Raw genomic sequence first — 13592 nt, forward strand, 5'->3', positions numbered from 1 at the left:
TGCAACCATCTGAAGCTCTAAGCTTCTTAATTAATAGTTATTTCAACTTGTGTGTTCTTTTAAGACAATAAAAGCACAAAAGAAATATTCTTAAAGCTCTGGTGTGGGTACGTGTGCTGCTGTGTGTGCCTTCGTGTCTCAGTGCATGAATCTCTGCTAATAGCCCCGCTGTGAGTCTATAAGGTTGAAATACCACAGTGTAAATCGTTGACATTAAATCCATTTTATGTTGCAGGCTGATCCAGAAAAACAAAATTACGGCTAAACTTGCTCTTCCGCTAATTGGAATTAGACTGGAGAGGCATTTATTTACTGAATATAAAATAGTATGCTCCGGCTTCAAGCTCCGATCAAGGTCTCATCTTCCTTATTCATAACACTAATCAATGATCTGCAAATCCTCCGTTATCGGGCATACAGTGTGTACAGGCCATAACAACAAATACAACAAGCCAGCTGGATAAACAAATCAAACAAATAGGTCATCAGAAAAGGTGATTAAGCAAGACAGAAAGTGATTCAAATAGAAAAGTCACATTTCAAGCTCACTCATGCAGATCAAAAACGTATGACTATTTAACCTATAATGAGCTATAATAGGAGTTTATAGCACTGAATAGAAACAGGATAACTGTGGTGTTTTGCCTAAACATATTGTACTGAAAGCCTGAAACACAAGGCAAAACCCTCTTAGTTTCCATTTGGCCAGTAACATTTTTACAGTAAAAAAGGTCATAAGCATTTCAAAATTGTTATCCCACACAGCTGTGGACTGTCAGTGCTTTATGCTTCAAGAAGAGTGTGGATATCCACTTTGGTGATCAGTTTCAGCACAGAATGTCTTCTTCACATCTGCCCCTGTCATTTTCTTTTCAACAAGACACCGGCCCAAAATCTGCAGACTGCTGGCTAGCTAGCATTACATGGCAGCGACAGACTGAATACACTAAAATGGACACACTATCAACTCCTCTCATAACGAGAGAGACCTCATCAACAAACACAACCCAAGAGCGCAGATCAGTTTGCATAGTCTTTTCGTCAATCTTGCACTCTTGTGGATGCAACGGTTAAATTTACCACAAGATAGCCAGAGCCCGAAATTAGCCACGCCTGAAATCTGGAAACACTTTGAGCCACGACAGTTTGCTAAACTGTAGGGGTTGGAATCACCAGAGGCCTGACGATATCATCACGATACTTAAGTTAAGATACAATATTATTGCAATTTTAAACATATTGCAATATTCTGCGATATATTTATTACCTTTTTTCCGACTTCAAATTTTTCCCAACATCTGTTTTATCTTAAAAGATAAATTTCTTTTTGTTCATCTCACTTCAATTTTATTGCTGCAAAATGGGATTATTATTATTATTATTAATAATAATAATAATAATAATAGTAATAATAATAATAATAATTAATTACAATTATATAGCGCTTTTTTATCATAATTATTATATATCAATATTATAATGATTGTCAAGCAGACAAACTGACCAACACATATATAATAATAGATTGATACTTGGCGTCTGTGTATAGATACAGTATTGCCACGGAAAATATCGTGATACTATGCTGTATCGATTTTTCCCCCACCCGTACCAAACTGTGGCATATGCACATATAGTGTAACTATCATCACAGTTTACGGGACTGTAATGACTCAAGACAGCTAATGTAGCCAGCTATCATCTAGGTTCCTTTTAGATTTCTATTAACACTTGTAAATGGTGGTGAAGTGGAGGACCATCAATTATTACTCACCAAGGCCTGGTGGGATCTCGGGGCACGGCGGCAGCGGTTTGGGGGAAGGTGTCTGATTGGTCTCGGGCTGCACACTCGGCACCAGCTGCTCCCCTGTGGCAAGGTAGCTGGCTAAAGTAGCGTTGGGCCTGGAAAGGTTGTAATAGTAATAATGGTGTCCGCTCCCTGCTGGTCCGCTGACGTTATTCCTGGATCCGTTGCGGCCGTTGTTGAAGCGGCTGAAGAGGTCGAAGCGCTGCGTGTAGACGTCGAAGTACAGGATCATCATGATGAGGAAGTGGAGCAGGCAGAGCAGCAGGACGCCTTTACAGATGCGCTCCAGAGTCCTGCCCAACATCAGCCGAGTCATGGCCGTGGAAGATGACCGCCAGCCTCGACAACGCTGGCGCGGCACGGCTACAGACATGTGCTCATCCCGACGGCTGCTATTAGATCTCTGATAAGAACATGTGGTTAGCTGATACCCAAATATATGACTTCTGCAGGGGTCATGGGGTCATTAATGAGGATAGGAAGGCCACACAGTCAGCTACAATTGAGTTGCCAAGTCTTAGTTGCCAGCTTGTTTCTGATGCGTCCCCAGATTCCCTGCATGACAAAAGTACTAAAATGTTGTAATCAACCTCAATCCCTGAGTGAGATGATCCAGGAAGTTATTTACTAACGTACATAACTGTAGATATAGCAAATAAGTACAAATGACGAGTTCAGTATAATCTAAGATTTAAGGCCCGTATTTCGGATAAATCTTTGCTGATATGGGCATGTGATCATTTGTTGGGTCAGTGACTATCCCAGTGTCCGAAGTTGCTGCTGCAGCCATGTGGTATCCCAATGTTAAAAGACAGTCCAGTTAGTTTCACGATGACCAATTAGTCCATCAACTAATGCTTTAAACTTTCAAATGATAAGTGATCCAAAGTGATGGCGCACAAGTGGGAGCTGCTGACAAACATTCATCATCAGTGGAGAGGGTCCTGCTGGCATTTCAGTCCAGATGTCCTTTTCTTATGGCATCAGGCTAGTCAGACTCGCAGAGTTTGTTGGTTGGTGATCGCCAAAATACTGCTCTCTTTTCTATAAGTCTTAGACCAGGAAAGTCTCAGGCACCTGAAGGAAAATAAAAGACAAAGGAAAGAATAAATTAGGATGAAGCTATTAAATTACATTAAATACAATTTAATGACACTCATTTATCAAATGTTTAAGTTAAAGGATAGCTATGAGCTGTTAATGTTTTGCCCTGGGCTGAGTCAGCTAATTTTACAGCTGTACAGCGAACTGAATTCACTAGCTAACGGCAGCTAACTACAGTTAGCGGTTACTTTAGTAAGCTGCCATAAGCTAGTTTTAGCAACAAGAAACGTTAGCCTAAAGCTAACGTTATCTGTTCAAAATTCATTAAATCACCTCGGTTACTGCATTCACTTTCGTCAAACTGGTCTTATAACTTTTAAAACATCTTAATGACAAGTCCAAATTGATTCCACTTTACTTGAGGTTATGGATATTATTCATGACACCATCATATAAGCATTTGATGATGAAATCAAACTTCATGACAGGTTCAAATTGTTTCACTTTACTTGTGGTCAAGGAATAATATTCATGACACAATTATAATGCTCTCATGACAGCCAATGTAAAAACCAACCTCTTAATGACAGTTTAATGTAATGTAACGTAAAGCTAAATAGTTTATTAAAGTTTGATATATGGGCCTCTCATGATATATTTATGACAGGTTATGTTGTCTAGGTTAATGTTAAGGTTAATAAGTCAAGTTGTCATTACAAAGATATCGACAGGTTGTATTGTCTTGCTTAAGGTGAAGTTGTCATAACACAGAGATTGTTGTCTTAGTTAAAGTCAAGTTGTCATGACAAAGACACCTCGGACAATGCTAACTTTGTATTAAAAATGTCATAATTTACCGAATGACACTTAATGACAACAGTCATGAACACTCCAATTAACTCCTTCATGTTCATAACAAGTGTCATGTCATAATAATGACGGTGTCATGTCAGTCTTATGCACACCCCTTCAAATAAAGTGTTACCAAAACAAGTACACAAGAGAATTTGACAGAAACGGAACCAACAACAAAAGCATCTACAGATGCAGACAAATGAAAAACTCTGACTGCGGCCGTTCAGCCGAATTGACACGCCAAGTCAATTTTCCAGTCAAGTGGTTTAAAAAGCATTTATGATGGAATGAGAAGGCAAGAGGGAATACACAATGCAGTTGAACATACGAGCAAAAGGGGAGAAAAAGAGCTTTCCCGCAAGCAATGCTTATTGTAGGTTTATGGTTTTTCCAATCAATGAGAGAAAAGAAGATGAGGTTGAAGTAGACGATAAAAACACTGACCTACACCAGACTTTCTTATGAAAAACCAACAGAGTTAGACGGAAAGAAAGAGAGAAAGTGATAAATGTTAAAATACTAAGCTGGTAATTGGAAAAGGGTGGATATCTGGCACTTAAGTGGTACTTAACATCCCAGACATCCCCTAGGAAAATCCCTCAAATTTAGCAAATTTAAGATAGTAAGATGTTTTGCAAATATCTTACATTTCTGGAAATTGGCTGTTCCAACAGACAGGAAAAGACATACGCTTATAGTGTCTTTAACTACAGACTGCTTATTTTCATGCTATTTATTGATTTGTTCTATTTCTGGTCTTTTGTTCAAACATATCCGATACTTCGAACAAGCGTGTGAGCTTGAACCCAAGTCCATTAAAACAGCTATCTTGCTTTCATCTGGGTGGCGTCTATGGTTGTTTACAGTTTGCAGGAAAGGACAGATCTGTTAAAGTCAAAGGTAAAAATTAGCGAGGGTTATCCATAACTAAAAAGAAATGTAAGAGAGTTGAGAATTCAGTTTTAAAAAATGAGTTTAAAAAATGAGGTTTAAAGTAAACAGTATTTGTTGCTTTGTATTTAAAAATAAAATGGAAATTGAACATTCCATTGATGGCTTAAGATATAAGCATGTATTTACTAAAGACAAATCTTAAAAGTTGTTTGTTATATTGTAAGGTTTGTATTTATAGTGATTTATATGTTTCTGCATCCATTAGGTGGAAACATGGTATGTTGTAAAAATTATTTTACAAAGATACTTTGTGTCTATAGCGATCTATAAGTCACATGACCAATGATCAATGAACTGTGTATAAGGAAACCAAAAACAACTTTAGGCACCACACTGATGAAGGCAAGATGGCTGAAAACAGCATTAAAGCAAGTTTAGTGTATTTTGCAGCTGCTTGTATTTAGACAGCATTTAATGTTCGACAACTTTGGCTCATTTTATTCAACCAAACAAGTTAATATTTCTTAAAGTACGGTATTAACTTGGTACCGTAACGTTGGTATCTGTACCAAAATTGAATATTGTATACAAAAAAAAATACAAATTACACCAAGCGCAACTCTTAAACTGTCCAACAGGAAACCCAATGAGGTAAAATGCTAGCCTAGAAATCTAGACGCACCCTAGCGGCAGCAAATGTAATTTGCAGCCAGGGTCGTCTAGCAACTCTCCGTTGACTTGCGAGCTGGAAAAACCAAACTCTAGTCAGGCCAATCACATCGAGTATAGAGTCGGTGGGCGGGCTTAACATAATGACGGCAGAGTTGCGATGGTTCCGCATGAATTCCCTGCTACTTGAAAACAAAGAAGATGGCTGCTGCTGCTGGCGAACAGCGGTCTTTCGAATCAGCTTTGGCTGCGACTCCGGAAGACTTGGAGTTAAGCTTTTCTTTGAGAAAAGTACAAAGAACGGCACTGAAGTCATTCTTAAAAAAGGAAGATTTGCCGACCGGATACGGCAATCTATCTTTAATCTATCAACTAGCGTTGCTCTGGTCGGTTGTAGCTCTATTCTATTGCGTGCAGAGGGAATTTGAAAGACAACTGTTTATCCCGCCCCTCGGATTGAGCCCTGTCAATGGTGAGTTCCCAGACCCAACATCTTGATGTGGGTCTGGCTTGTCAGGCTAGTAAAATGCAGCATACGGTGAGTTACTACGTTGCTTCTCGGGACATGTTAAGGCAAAATACAGCAAATTGAAACATAGTGGCTGAATCATTGGTGACTGAGCTGATGGCTGCTGCCTGTCCAGAAAGTTGGCTGCCTCTTGCTGTGTCTGTTGTTTGTCAGTGGGCAACAAAGTTGAGGCTGCCAAGAGTGAGCATCGAGGGGTGTGTGTGTGTGTGTGTGTGTGTGTGTGTGTGTGTGTAACTTGCTAGTTAATGAGATGGATTTCTGCTGACAGGGACACCGCACACCATTTGCACCATAATGCTTGTGCAGGTCAGGATTTATTTCCCAGCCGTGCTGCTCTTCAGTGACTAAACAGGCTGGCATGCAATGTATCAGGGGTGACTTCATGACATGTAGTGAGGCAGTCAGACAGATAATCAGTCAGACACACAGAAGAGACTTTTCCCATTTTCTGCTGCAACTACAGAGCTCAGGGGCAAGCAGGTTGCCCTCAGTGCCAACAGGTGTTGAACTATGTGATAGTGCAACACTGTTAAAAATCAGCAACAGAGAAACAGAAGAAATAAATATGCACAGGATTGAGATCCTATTTTGCTCCAGATGACCAGCTGCACAGGACTTATCAGAGATCAATGTAGATACAACACACGTCAGTGCGTTTTCTCTCATGTGAGGTATGAAAACGAAGGCCCACAAGGACTAAATCCATCTGCACCTAAGCCTCTTTATTTGCTGACATTTCATTCAACTGACTTTTCTCAAGACCACAAGTACTATCTTGGGACTTCAGTTTTTTTGTCTTGAAAAAGGTCAGCAGACCGAAACAAAAGACAATAAAATGGTACCGAGAAAATCTCATGTTTTTCACTTGGCTTCTGTCTCCTTGAATTCTCTCTCTGGGACATCTCACTGGGATTGTATACAAGATGGGACACATTTGTGTCACCAACAAAGTCATGTATGACTCTATGTCTTTGAAGCTTTTAAGTCATGGAGAGAAAGACCAAGGAGAGTAAGAAGAAAAGACGATGAGATGGCAACAGTGATAGAGAGAAATATACCAGTATTATGCAACCAGTTTATGCAAGGATCCCTGTACAGTAACTTCCTTTTTAACAACAGTAATATATTTCATAAAAGTCCCTGATCATATAATGTCTGCCAAGGAACCCACAGAGAAATGCTATTAAAATTTGTGAAGTGGAATACAACTGCCCTTTTTTGTCTCTTAAGTTTCAAGGCTGTTTCTAAATGTGCAAATAAAAGACTGGACAGTCCAGATGACAACCAAAGAAGGAAAGGGTAACAGAATATCAAAAAGAGTTTATAAACAAAATCCATGATAGAGCTGTGGTTAAAGTGTAAAGGAACAACTCAAACCAATCAAGGACACAATACTTTGTCATGCCTCCTTGTTTCATCAAACTTACACCAGAGGTAGATCCCAATGGGGCCAATCTTTGTCATTTGTAAGGATTTCAGTGTTCTCCCTACCACAGAGAGCAGTGGGCTCACTAATCTCTCTGTGAAGCTGCATAAAGTGCAGCCTCCATCACGGAGGTTAACAACGGGCTAGTCTATATCCACGACGTTCCACTTCCGGAATTGCTCCGTTGCTGCAGGAAATTACCCTGGATTTCACTCTTTTCAACCAGATGTCCAGTACCTTCCGCTTTCTTTGTGTTGGAATTTTAAACTCCGGTTGATTTATGAGGACTATGGTTAACTGCTCTTCAGATCGCTGCAGGCTAAATCGAGACAGCTAGCTAGACTATCTGTCCAATCTGAGTTTTCTGTTGCACGACTAAAACAACTTTTGAACGTATACATGTTCCACCAAAACAAGTTCCTTCCCGAGGCAGAGCACGTTTTTCTCCCATCCCGTTATGCTGTGTGGACTAGCCAGACCCTCCTCCGCAGCGCTGTGGAGGAAGGTCTGGCAAAACGAGACTACAATCGGGCTAACTTATTGTTAAAAAAGGGGGGAAATCAATGGTTGTTGTTTAGTGCTGATAGTTTGACGAGAAGATTAACACCACTTTCACATCTGTATGAAGCTAAAGCCAGCAGAAAGTTAGCCTAGCTTAGCATGAAGACTGAAAACAGGGGGGAAAAACTATCCCAGTTCTCTCCTAAAGCTGAAAAAGAACCACCTATCATACCAGCACATCTACAGCTCACTAGTTAACACATAACACACTATCATCTGTTCAATTCGTACAATAACTAAAGCGTAAAAACAAGAATTTGCTGTTTTACAGGGATCAAGTTCCCAAAATGTCAAGCTATTCCTATAAATTTGCTAATGAAGAATTAATTCATATTAAGTAACAGATGAATGAATTGGACGCGACTGCAGTAGTCAGCTGGTAGCCAAACAGCCAGTGATTGTGGAGCATGAATGAAACAGCTAATGCAAAAGCAACGTCAGTGCTCTGCCTGAACTAACACAGTGCGTCATTAGTGCCAACTTAGAAATCAATGACGATTTTGAGTTTGAGCAGTAAAAACATTTCCTGGTTGCAGCTTCTCAATTAAGAGGACTTGCTGCTTTTATCTGTTTGGTATGGTTGCAATTTGTGTTGCTTTGGGGGTTTGGACTATATAAACAATTGGAATACATAACTTTGGCTCCGGTAACTTGGGTTGGCATTTGTTAAACTTTTAACCTTGACTCTCATTTCTCATTTCACACACACACACACACACACACACCGATGACTACGTTGAATGTGATAACGATGATGTTTTGGCATGTTTTCAGATAAAAGCTGGGTACAAAATAAAAGAGTAGAGTGTTTTCAAGCACCCCTTCAACCAGAATTTAAGATGTTGATTCACCAAAGCTTTGAATAGAATATTAAAATATACGGGATCAACTGGCCTCAGAAAGAGAGGAAAAAAACTGACAGAGATAAACATTAAACAGAATGTCATTTATTTTTCTTGCCAATGTAGGGAGAAGATATTTTAATGTTAATGTCACTTTCTTGTTTTCATATGCTGCTGTGATCATCTTACTCCTCAGTTCTTGACAAACTACAAGCCAAATTAGTTTTTGAAACTCTTAATTAATGGACTGGCTTTCCATTGGTACAGAACATACTAACATTAATGCAAACACTAAAACACAGTCAGAGGGGAAATGCTGTGCCAGATGCATCTGTAAGTGAGACATGGAACAAACATTTTGGGAATCTTTTTCCCTGTATCACCCGGGAACCAACACTTTCTTTCGCACTTTTGGATTTATATTTTGAAATGAGCCGTCAGGGGAAACTCTTAACACATTTTCAGGTTTGTTACCACCAGCTGTGACAGGAGGCACAGGGATTGTACATTTCCAAAAACACATTTTCTTTGCACTGCACTGTATTTGTTACCAGAAAATAAACAGTATGTTCAGGAAGTGCCATTGTAGGGAGATCTCTTAAAGCCAGAGGCCAAAGAACTGGGCTTTGAACTTTAATCCAGATCACTGGCTTCCAAACTTCTCAAAACATGATGTTGAAATGTTTGAAAAGCTAATATAAATATGTAAAATCTACTGTAAATGTTGGCTCTTTTTTTGTATGATGAAAACTTTTTATAAAAATACACAACATTTAGCATAAGTTCTTGATATGCAAAGTAGCTTCTTTTCTCATAGGTGCATTTATTTTAAGAATAAATGAAAAAAATGCTCTTCTGAATGTTCAACTTCTATTTATTTTTATCCAAGTTCTTCCTTGAAGATGCAGCTCTGAAATTTACATTTTAATAACACTGCAGGGCTTAGTTGTAGTACTGTGGTTTCTGGCTTTGCTTTGTACATAATTACAGATGTGACTCTCACAGACCTGAACAAAACCGTACGGTCGATGAATTCCTGACCTAAGTGTAATTTTATGTCATTTTAGCACTGAAACGCTACAGAGGACAAGAACATAGATGTCAGATTAGGCTAGAAGTATATAACACATGTACGTGATTCAGTGACAGTGTGCGTATGTTCAAACCAATCTGTCACAAAGTGCAGTTAGTCAATTCAAGGTGTTAGGTTGCAGTATATAGGCGGAAACACTTCTGCGTGCACAAGAACATCTGCAGGCTTTAAAGGAACTCTTTAAGTACTGTACTTGTTTAAAAATTCCTGCTCTTGTCACATAAATGTAATGGATGCCTCACTTTCAGACTCACACACACATACATATCAAAAAGCACATTCAGATGATGTGCCAACTTAAGCTCGCAGAACGTCTACAGCATCTGTATCTTAAAATTTTAATTGGTTGCCAGACGGGTGACCAGACTGGTAATTTGTGAGGGTACATAATTCATCCGAGTCTAGAGCAAGCATATGCTGGAAGAAGAGACGGACTGCAACTGAACTGGGGGATTTTAATGTAAAGGGACAAGTCAAGACATTGAGATGTTGAGCAGCAATGTCTGTTACACAATCAATGTGTGAAGTCACATTCAATGATTTTTATCCTTTTAGAAATGACAACGGCCATATTTGTAGCGTTACATAGTAATCATCCGTCTGTTCTACTGGTCAGATGGTTAGAGTTTATAGCATTTAGTGCAGAGCTGCTCTGGATACTTTTTATCCTCCACTGTTAACCATGGGTCAGCTCCACTGGAACATTTGTGGGTTGAGTTTAGCTTCAGCTACAGTATATAACGCAGGGCCAAAGGGATCAAAAGCAAGCATGGAGTCCCAGAGTTCAGTCCAGTAAGTCTACAGCGGAGCTCAGGTTCAGTACATGTGTTGAGAAAGTGCAAATTAAAAGAGTTCTAAATTCTTCCTTCCACTCCTACTGTATAGCAGTTTGTCTGTGCAGTGCTATCTCTCATTTCAAACAAGCAACCTGACATGAAAACGCATGCATGTTTTACATTCTCCACAAAGACAGGAACACAAAGGGAATCACCAGATCACATTTGTGAGATGTACACCTTTGTGCAGTTTAAATTGTGTTTGTATCATGGATATGATTAATATGTGCGCCCTACTATATACATATATAATCAGGGCGTTCTTATTGTCAAAAAGAAAAGACCAAAGTATAAAATCCATCCATCTGGAGACTGTAATAAAGCAGATGTATTGAAAAGAATAAAAACACTGTATGTAACAATAGCTGTCCAACTAGCTTGTCTCTATATAATAGACCAGGGCTGCAGCTAATGACTACTTTCATTATCAATTCATCTTTTTTTTTGATGAATTCACACACACACACACACACACACACACACACAATTAAATTCATTGATATTCATTAAATGAACCAGATGGTTTGTTCTACAGAACCATCTGAGAAGCCATCAATGGAAACTGTTTGGAAAAGGGCACTTTCAAAAAATATGCCTGGCAGGTGATTGGATTAACCATATGTCTATCACATTCACCATTGTTGTTTTGAAACAACGGTCGTAAAAATAAATCGTAAAAAAAAACAAGGAATCTGGAAAAAATGTAAACGGAATAAACATCATACATTATCTATTGCAGGAATACGGTGACTATATCTATTGCTGCTGGCAATGCTGCAACTCAGCTGCCTGCAGTGCACCTTAGCATGAGATTAGTTATCTTAAAGGATATGCATCAGTACTTTAAGTTACTAGCAGTCAAAGCAGTGCAGATGGATTGGCATCTTTCATATAAAAGCCATACATGACTGCTTTTTACTGAATCTACAGAGTATTTGTTGATGTTTGCATAATAATAATGAAAACACACACACACCTCTGGTTTTCCCATCTTCACACACATTCTACCACTGTTACCTTGATTTCCAGCTGTTCTCTCAGCCATTCTCACACCTCTAATTGCTTCAGGTCGCCTTCCTACCAGGTGAGTCTCAGTCAGTCAGTCAGGTAACACAACACTTCACAGGTTCCCCAGCAACACACCACCTAACACTAGAATTACCAACACAGAATTACCTTCACGTTTGGGTTATATGGGATAAAAACGTGACCTTTTAACAGTTTCTGCAAGGACGTATAAGTTTAGATTCAGGTTCAGGTAGAGAACAGCAACACTGGAGCTGTTAGGAGATCAGCCTCATGCTCAAGGGCACCTCAGCAGGGAAGACACACACGTGGACACGCATGGCTTTAACCGAGGTCACCCTGCTGAAGCACATTGCAGAAGATCAAAGAAGGATGAAAGGATGGGGATTGGAGCATTAGGGTAAGTGAAAGCTGTGAATCAGGTGTAAATAAAACTGAAAACATTAATCTATAAGTGCAGAGGGGTGCATTGAAGATGGGTTGTTTGAATTTAAACTAATACAGTTGCATTGCCTGAGGCCTCCACGTACTGTATTTCTATCCATTTAGCATCCGAGAGCTGAGCTCGTTAAATTTACTAAGAATATGAGACTGTACACAGGCCTTGACTTTCCTGTCAGTGACATCATCATTGATCATTTATAATAAGGTTTAATGCAACACAGAAGAGGCCCATCCTTTCCCAGCAGCACTGAGAGATGCTCACTGCACATACACACACCCTGCTACATCCTGAGTCTCCATCTCAGTGTGTTTCTTTAGCAGAACTTCAGCAGATGTTCTCAGCAGAGACCTCAGGCTACAAGCCTTGTATTGTTCATTTTTTCCAGGCTACTCATTTTTACCAACTGATGTGACAACAGATAACTGACTCCCACTGTCATCCTTCGTGAAGATTTATTTTATCTTACAGCTATGACAGCTTAGTCTGACCACTTGTATTATCTTTATTCAGCCATTAAGCAGCTTCAATAAATCTCATCAAGTTAACGCTGGATCATGACTACTTGTATGTGAAAGGTGTCACAAGTGATACACCATAGCTCTTCTGAGCTTAAAAAGGTATCTTTTTGACATTTTGGGAAATTATTTTTTTTTGCTTTCTTGCCGAGTGTTAAATAAGAAGATCGATACCAATCTGATGTGGGTCTGTTAAATTATGAAGCTACAGTTGGCCACTTGGCCCGCACAGCCACTTCCTGTAGTCTCCTCTGGTTGCAACTGCTCAGAGCCAAGAAACTTGAAAGCCACAGTTTTACAGTTACTGGTAGGCGCACTTTGTTACCGTTGGACAGAGCCAGGCTAGCTGTTTCTAACGGCTGGAGCATATTTCCAAAAATGTGAAACTTTTGCTTTAATAGCGACTTTAAACTCATTTTTGTTGTTCTCATTGTTTTCCAGCCTGTAATTTTACTATTTTAGTTCACTCTCATAACATAATTTTTGGCCATAGCAGTTAGCTGTTTCAATTAAACCCCACTGTACACTACCTGCCAATCAGCAAACAGCAGACAGACACAGTTAGCAGCTGGTAAACATAGTGGAGTATTTAGCAGCTAAAGAGACAGATATTTCCCTCAGGAGTTGGTAGAGACAATAAACAGAGCTAAAAGAAAGTGTACACTTAAAAGCTGATAATATGTTGGTGTTGTAATATTGTTATTGCAGGTTAAAACAATGTGAATGCAATATTTCTTCATATTTTGACTGTAAGTAGCTAGTAAAAGTAAAAACTGAAAGAGAACAGAAAACGGTTGTAAGAAAAAAGTCTGGGTGTAAAGGCAACACTTTTAGCTGGATGAAGATCACAGCCAGAGCAACTCTCTCTCTCTCACTCTCTTGGGCCTTGGGGGCCCCTGCGTTTTAACCTACAACCAAGCCCTCCTGGTCTTATAAAAAATGCATTAGCCATGCTACACTTGATAGTGTGGAGCCTCACAGCTCTCTCATGGCTCCAGCACATCTTGCTGTGGGCAAGTTCATCTCCCACAAACCAACCGGTGCACAGTG

At 39.5% G+C, this 13592-nt stretch overlaps 1 protein-coding gene across 1 annotated transcript in view; it reads right to left on the minus strand.

Annotated features, from left to right (window-relative positions):
* Positions 1 to 13592, minus strand: part of b4galt2 (UDP-Gal:betaGlcNAc beta 1,4- galactosyltransferase, polypeptide 2) — a 160570-nt gene that overhangs the window by 138549 nt on the left and 8429 nt on the right. The window contains exon 2 of the mRNA XM_031294517.2: positions 1775 to 2884. Coding sequence (XP_031150377.1) covers positions 1775 to 2180 — 406 coding nt within the window. The 5' untranslated portion in view covers positions 2181 to 2884. The remainder of the gene's footprint in view (positions 1 to 1774; positions 2885 to 13592) is intronic.

The sequence above is a fragment of the Sander lucioperca genome, chromosome 9, assembly GCF_008315115.2.
Source record: "Sander lucioperca isolate FBNREF2018 chromosome 9, SLUC_FBN_1.2, whole genome shotgun sequence".
NCBI classification, from domain to species: Eukaryota; Metazoa; Chordata; class Actinopteri; order Perciformes; family Percidae; genus Sander; species Sander lucioperca.